Source organism: Piliocolobus tephrosceles, chromosome 16, assembly GCF_002776525.5.
Source record: "Piliocolobus tephrosceles isolate RC106 chromosome 16, ASM277652v3, whole genome shotgun sequence".
Taxonomy (NCBI): domain Eukaryota; kingdom Metazoa; phylum Chordata; class Mammalia; order Primates; family Cercopithecidae; genus Piliocolobus; species Piliocolobus tephrosceles.
The window spans coordinates 76,264,960-76,272,327 of record NC_045449.1 but is presented as its reverse complement, the minus strand read 5'-3'; the positions used below and the strand labels follow the sequence as shown (position 1 = coordinate 76,272,327).

Here is a 7,368-nt window from a genome sequence, read left to right as displayed (position 1 = left end):
TTTTTTGAGACGGAGTCTCGTTCTGTCGCCCAGGCTGGAATGCTGTGGCCGGATCTCAGCTCACTGCAAGCTCTGCCTCCTGGGTTCACGCCATTCTCCTGTCTCAGCCTCCCGAGTAGCTGGGACTACAGGGGCCTGCCACCTCGCCCGGCTAGTTTTTTGTATTTTTTAGTAGAGACGGGGTTTCACCGTGTTAGCCAGGATGGTCTCGATCTCCTGACCTCGTGATCCACCCGTCTCGGCCTCCCAGAGTGCTGGGATTACAGGCTTGAGCCACCGCGCCCGGCCTGTCCTCTTGTTTTTTTTTTGTCATCCTGGTTGTTCTGTTTTCGTGAGAGGCTATGGGGGAAATTCAAAATCAACGCTGCTGCCACCATCTTCCTCCACCAAGAACCTTGCGGTTGTGTTCTAGGCACCCATTTCCACAGAACACTGCCCAAAACTTTAAAGAATGAAGACAAGGCAAAAAGTGATGCTCTAGAGATAAAAGGGAGTCCTTACCTCTGAGAGGTATGAGACCTTTGGTGGAGCTCCTTTAAGGTCTAAATGAACTAATCTCATCTTAAATGGCGTGGAACCTGACATTTCAATATTTTCTGTGAACTCCTATGGGGAAGTCTCCTCGGGGACTTCTTCCTAGTGGAGAAAATCAAGAGTTATCAACAGGGGCAGAAGCTTCTCCCTTTGCCTTTCCCCTTATACTTTCAGTTTCAGTTCTGATACTAGCCAGTTTTGACTAACTTGGAGGAAATTCATTTTGCTAACATGAAAATGAACCAGAAGTCTTCCTCCATGTTAAGATATAGAAACCTCTGCTATGTGTGATTTGCTGCTAAAACAAAAGAGCACTCAGCCTGTGGAGTAGCTGGGGTTACAGGTGCCGGCCACCATGCCTGGCTAATTTTTGTATTTTTAGTAGAGACGGGGTTTCACCATGTTGGCCAGACTAGTCTCAAACTGCTGACCTCATGATCCACCTGCCTCAGCCTCCCAAAGTGCTGGGATTACAGGCGTGAGCCACCGTGCCTGGCCAAGCCACCCAGTTTGTTTATAAGATGGTTATGATCTATAACAACACAATTAACTGCAAAACAACTTCGTTTTAAAGACCTTATTAAACTAGATGTACTATGCTAGTGAAAAGTCGGGCAGAAGCCTCTAAACATTTTCTTATTAAGCCATACAATATGGTGCTTCTGTAGGAAATTTATCCTAATTTTAGGTAATATTAAAACTAATTTGTATTTCTAGAGCTCAGATCAGCTTGATTATAAAGAGGAAGAAACTGCAAAACTGACTCCAGGTCGGAGAAAACTGTCTAGGATTTAAGGTAAGCTAATAATTTTTAAAAAGCCCCGAAGTGTATCAGAGCTGACCGTAGTATTATATTGAATAAAAGCGGCATCCAAAGGATAATGAGGCAGCTGGGGAAGGGTAAAACTTATTTATTTATTTATTTATTTATTTTTCCTATCTACTATGAAAGCACAAAGGATTGGGTGAGAAGAGGAAAGGAAATCTTTGCATGTGAGACAGATTCAGTTCAATAATCCAGCCCCTGGTTCCGTGCAAGGGTTCGGAGGTTTCCGACCCTAAGGACTCAGTAACACAACAGGGCAGGCCAGTGGTGCACACGGACACTACGCATTTTCAGTTTTGCATACGACCAGTTACCCACAATATTCACCCACAGGCTCGGTGTCGCTGCGGGACAGCCACCTGGGAGGCGCCGCTCGGGAGCCCGGCCGTCCCTCTCCAGGTACAGGCACGGGGGGAAACGCTTCCAGTCGGCAGCCGCCCGGCCGAGCGCGCGGAGCCAGAGCCGCACCCGCACCTCACCTGCGCCGCCGCGGTCCCGCGAGGTCCGGGGGTGCAACCAGGCGGACCTCGCCCCCGCGGCCGCCGCCTCCGCTCTGAGCCCCGCCCAGATCGGCCGCCGATTGCTCGGGCCTGGCCGCCAGCCCAGGGGCCGATGGCCGAGCGCGTCGCTCCCGCGTCCCTGCGCCGCGCCCGCCTCGCGCTCCCTGTCACGGCGTCCGTCCCCGGGCCTGGCGCCCGCGTCCGGCTCGGCTCTGCGGCGGCCTGGCCCGATGGCGCCTCAGCGGAGGGCCGCAACCAAGGCGGCCGAGGGCAACGGAGCGGCCGAGCGCCGGAACCGGAGCAGGTAGCCGCGAGGAAGGGAAGGGCGCGCGCTGCAGCGGCTGACTGGGCCCTGGAGTGGGCGGGACGGGGTCTGACGGGGCGGGGCCTGGCCCGACGGGTGGGTGGGGGTGGGGCAAATGGGGCGTGGTCTGCCGCGGAGGGGCGGGGCCTACCGCATCCCATGCTGGGAGCAGGGCAGGTGCGGGCGGCAGCCGCGGTGGCCGACAGTGGAAGCCCACTAACCCCAGAGGGGCATGAGAAAGAGAGGGGCGCTTTGCTTCCAGCCTAATGAGCTGCTGCTGCTGCTGCTCCTGGAACTTGCCGTTTGGTTGTCGCTGTCGCGTGGAGTAACCCACCCAGCAGCCTGGAAAGTCCGCCTGAGCCGGGAGCGTGCCTCCGTCTTCACTTTTAAACCACAAAGACTGCTTTCCCCGTGGACTTCTAGAGGATCGGGTGCCATGGAGGAATGGCTTAGTTTTAGGATTTTAAAATGTTACATGTGATCATTGGTTTGCAGGTATTAGTGAAGGATCTTCTAGCGTGCAGAATACAGCTTCTTGCTTGCTTGATATTAATATTTTGCTGTTTTCGAGAGTGCCCAATTCCCCTCTATTGACGAGTTGCACACTGAAGCTGTCAGTTAAGGAATATCAGGAGGACACCTCAGGTTTGGATAGCTACAATAACTCTTAAACCTCATAGTTTGTTCTTGAGATTTTTATCCCCTCTTCATCTCAGCTGCTTTTGGAGTCTACTAGATAGGATATTGTAGCAGAACCAGCCGCAGACAAAACTCAGACACCGGATTAAAGAAGGAAGAGGTTTTTTATTCGGCCGGGAGCGTCGGCAGACTCGCGTCTTAAGAGCCGAGCTCCCCGAAAAAGAAATACTTGGCCTTTTTAAAGGCTTACAACTTTAAGGGGTCCACGTGAAAGGGTCGTGATAAATCGAGCAAGCGTGGGAAACGTGACTGGGGGCTACATGCATCAGCTAACAGAACATAAAGTTTTACAATGCTTTTTTCTTACTGTGTCTAGAATTTACAGATAACACAAGTAGTTTAGGCCAGGGGTTGATGTTATTATTATTACTTTGTTTAACTCCTAGGACCGGGTGGTGGTGCCAAGGTTGTCTGGCTATTTATCTTACTTTTGTTTCTTTCTCTTTTTCCTCCTGTCTTGTGAACTAGGCAAGGTGGGGGGAGGAGGGCAGCAGGAGTAGTAGTGGTCTCCTTCCTTAATACTAAATGCCTTATGCTAGTTCACAGCTATAATTTTTTTTTTCTTTTTCTTTTTCTTTTTTTTTTTTTTTTTGAGAAAGAGTCTGGCTCTGTTGCCCAGGCTGGAGTGCAGAGGCACAATCATGGCTCACTGCAACCTCCATCTCCCAGATTCAAGAGATTCTCCTGCCTCAGCCTCCCAGGTAGCTGGGATTTCAGGCGCCTGCCACCACCCCCGGCTAATTTTTGTATTTTTAGTAGAGACGGGGTTTCACCATGTTGGCCAGGCTGGTCTCGAACTCCCAACCTCAAGCAATCCACCTCGGCCTCCCAAAGTGCTGGGATTACAGGCATGAGCCACTGCACCTGGCCACAGCTATAATTTTTTTTAAAGCCAGTCAAGTTTAGCAGTGGGAGGTTGTATACCAACGTTGGTGACACTAAGGTTATTAAGTTCTGGGAACCCACTACTATCAGACTAGCATGCAGCTATAATTTTATTAAGCATAAATGAATGACCTAGCAATGATTTATAAGTATTCTACCTTTTCCCAAAAACCAAATCTCTCCAAAAGAATATTTCAAGTATAAACATACACCTACCTATTTTCTTTAATAATAATATCAGAAGTTATTTAATACATTTAAAAAATTTCCAGTTCACTTGTACATTTTCTGAAATACTCAGTAACAGTTTTTGTCAGCACTGAATGGTTAATATAGAAATATAGACTTTTTATTTAGTTATGTAGAAATATATAACTTTTTAGGCTGGGCGTGGTGGCTCTTGCTTGTAATTGCAGCACCTTGGGAGGCTGAGGCGGTCAGATTACTTGAGGTCAGGAGTTCGAGATCAGCCTGACCAACATGGTGAAACCCTGTCTCTACTACTAAAAATACAAAAAAAAAGCTGTGCGTGGTAGTGCACACCTATAATCCCAGCTACTTAGGAGGCTGAGGCAGGAGAATTGCTTGAGCCTGGGAGGCGGAGGTTGCAGTGAGCCAAGATGGTGCCATTGCACTGCAACCTGGGTAACAAGAGTGAAACTCTGTCTCAAAAAAATGAAAAAATAAAAATAAATAAATAAAAGAAATATTGTCCTAATATACCTTAAATTAGCCTTTATTCAAGTTTTGGAAATACATATGTCCAAAGCCCTTCTCTTCTCAGCGGTGGGACAGACACAACACCTGCTCCTTGGAGCAGACGTGAAGCTTATTTTACAGGAGGGGAGTGAGCGTGGCCCTGATGGAATACCTGAGCTGTGGGGGGCTCACCTCTGCCCTACTCTGGAAACAGCCTTCCTCCAGTGGCCCCCGTCCTTAGGGTTCACCCTTGCGTGGAGGCCCCCATCACTACCAGCCTGTCCTAGAACAGCTGCATCACAGGGCACCCCATCCTGTCCCATTTTGCTAAGCAAACCCTTTTAAACATCCTTATTTTGTTGTGAAACGTCTCACATTAAAGTGGCATTTATTTATTTATTTAGATGGAGTTTTGCTCTCATTGTCCAGGCTGGAGTGCAATGGAACAATCTTGGGTCACTGCAACCTCTGCCTCCCGCGTTCAAATGATTCTCCTGCTTCAGCCTCCCGAGTCGCTGTGTCTACAGGCATGTTCCACCATGCCTGGTTAATTTTTTTTTTTTTTTTTGTATTTAGTAGAGACAGGGTTTCACCATGTTGGTCAGGCTGGTCTTGAACTTCTGACCTCAGGTGATCTGCCCACCTCGGCCTCCCAAAGTGCTGGGATTACAGGCATGAGCCACTGCGCCCGCCTCAAGTGGCCTTTATAAGGAGCATGTCTGGCCTTTTTTTTTTTCTTCTGCTTAAAACCCAGGGGTCTCTATTGCAGTGTTTCTCAAACTCCCTGGCTCAGGAGGCAGCTAGTGTGTATTGGAGACCCCTGAAGGGAAAGGGAGGGAAGAGTCCGTGTCTCCTGAGTGGACAGCGCTGGCCCCAGGCAGGAAGCCCTCGTTTCAGGGGTGAGGTGTGAGTGAAGGCCGGGTCATGGTGCATGCACTTTGATGATTGGGGAGCGTTTTCTCTGGCCTCACTCTGCATTTGGGTGACGTGGCCTGTTTTCTGTTCTCAGCACCAAGAAGGACCGAGCCCCGTGGGAGGTGCAGAGGCTTTGGCAGAGGCCGTGGCTAAGGACTGCGGGCCTGGGGGCCGGCGTTGTGCTCACCGCACTTCTGCTCTGGAGCAGCTTAGGGGCCGAAGACGGGGTCTCAGAGGTCCTGGCCCGCCGTGGTGAGGTCGTGGCGGGGAGATTCATCGAGGTGCCCTGCTCTGAGGACTACGACAGTCACCGCAGGTTTGAAGGTACAGTGCCACAGGCTCTGCGGTAGTTCAGGAAAGTAACGCATTAAAATGAGACTCAATGTGGTTAAAGGACATTGGCTGAGACGAAGGGGTGGGAATTGGGTTGGATGTGATATGCTTGGGGGGAGACGACCTCTCCCCTCCTGCAGGCTGGCTAGTCCACACCTGGCTGGGAGTGCAGGTGTTTTGGGCCCTGCCCATCACTGCCCGGCCACGGTCAATGTTTTAGTAAGCTGTGCAGTCCAGTGGAGGAGATGGTTTGCCTTAGAAAGATAGGGATGAGAAAGTCAAAACCAGAAAGGTTTTTTGACTGGAGAATGTGGTACAGTCGGAGAATGTTGGGGAAAATGTAACAAGGAACAACCGGCAACCCTTCTGTTGTCCTGTGCCCCAGCTCCTCTCCCCTGCTCCTGTTCTGCCTGGGCCTGATATGGGGGTGGTGGTGGTTCCAGGGCAGCCCAGAGCCTGGAGCAGCGCTGCGGTTGGCAGGGCCAGGGTTCAGCACCCTGGAGAGCGCATGGCCCCGGAGCAGGGCTGACCGGCCGGCCACTGCAGACCCCGCTGCCTGTAGGCCTCCTGTCACTTCTGTTTTCTTGAGCATTCCATGCCATCTGGATGTTTTAAAAATCTTAATTTTAAAAATCCAAGATGCGCGACTGGGTTTTTGAGGCAGAATTTAGGTTTTAAAAAATTCAATTCAATGCTTTGCACTTGAACCAAGAAAAGATTGCCAAGTTCTTCCACAAAGGGGCGCCGTTGTCACGCACGTGAACGTGGTCCCAGCTGCGCCGCAGGGAGGGACGGGACCGCCTCGGGGTCAGGAAAATGAACGTGTTTCTGTTGTGGGTTGTTGTGGGTGCTCTCTCTTTCTTAGCAGTTCTGTCTTTAACATCCCAGTTTTGCAAAACTCTTTTTTGAATACTAGCACCAAGCAGAATTTTTTTTGCGATCATTAATAATTTATCGACATTAAAAATAGTTGGAATGGCCTGGAGCAGTGGCTCATCCTCAATCCCAGCACATTGGGAGGCCCAGGCAGGAGGATCGCTTGAGGCCAGGAGTTCAAGACCAGACTGGGAAACACAGTGAAACCCCATCTCTACAAAATAAAAAATGAGCCAGGTGCGGTGGTGCACGCCTGTACCCCCAGCTCAGGAGGCAGAGGTGGGAGAATCACTTGAACCCAGGAGGTTGGGAGGTCGAGAGGTCGGGGCTGCAGTGAACCTAGAGTGCACCACTGCACTCCGGCCTGGGTGACAGAGCGAGATCCTGACCCCTGCCAAAAAAGAAAAATGTTGGAATGAGGGAGGGGGATGGGAAGTCCATGTTTAATGGGTTTGGGATTTCACCTGGAGGCGGAAAAGTTCTGGAGGTCAATTGTGCCTGATGCCACCACACTGCACACTTTTTAAAAAGCTTGGTTAAAATGGTAAATTCTGTGTTGTATGTATTTTACAATAAAACAAATGGTTTGATGTATTTTCTTTTTCTTTCTTTCTTTCTTTCTTTCTTTTTTTTTTTTTTTGAGACGGAGTCTCGCTCTGTCGCCCAGGCTGGAGTGCAGTGGCCGGTTCTCAGCTCACTGCAAGCTCCGCCTCCCGGGTTCCCGCCATTCTCCTGCCTCAGCCTCCCGAGTAGCTGGGACTACATTAGCTGGGACTACAGGGGCCTGCCACCTCGCC

The 7,368-nt window shown here is 50.4% G+C and overlaps 2 protein-coding genes across 4 annotated transcripts in view; one reads left to right on the top strand and one right to left on the bottom strand.

Annotated features, from left to right (window-relative positions):
- Positions 1-2,164, bottom strand: part of HEXD (hexosaminidase D) — a 33,043-nt gene extending 30,879 nt beyond the window's left edge. The window contains exons 1-2 of one of the 2 annotated variants that reach the window (XM_023194108.2): positions 1,840-2,164; positions 502-636 (exon numbers count right to left, since the gene is read on the bottom strand). In XM_023194108.2, coding sequence (XP_023049876.1) covers positions 502-585 — 84 coding nt within the window. In that variant the 5' untranslated portion in view covers positions 586-636; positions 1,840-2,164. The remainder of the gene's footprint in view (positions 1-501; positions 637-1,839) is intronic. The other variant, XM_023194109.1, reaches the window with a different exon arrangement.
- The window catches only part of OGFOD3 (2-oxoglutarate and iron dependent oxygenase domain containing 3), a 23,943-nt gene continuing 18,387 nt past the window's right edge, over positions 1,813-7,368 (top strand). The window contains exons 1-2 of one of the 2 annotated variants that reach the window (XM_023194112.2): positions 1,813-2,164; positions 5,457-5,686. In XM_023194112.2, coding sequence (XP_023049880.1) covers positions 2,091-2,164; positions 5,457-5,686 — 304 coding nt within the window. In that variant the 5' untranslated portion in view covers positions 1,813-2,090. The remainder of the gene's footprint in view (positions 2,165-5,456; positions 5,687-7,368) is intronic. The other variant, XM_023194113.2, reaches the window with a different exon arrangement.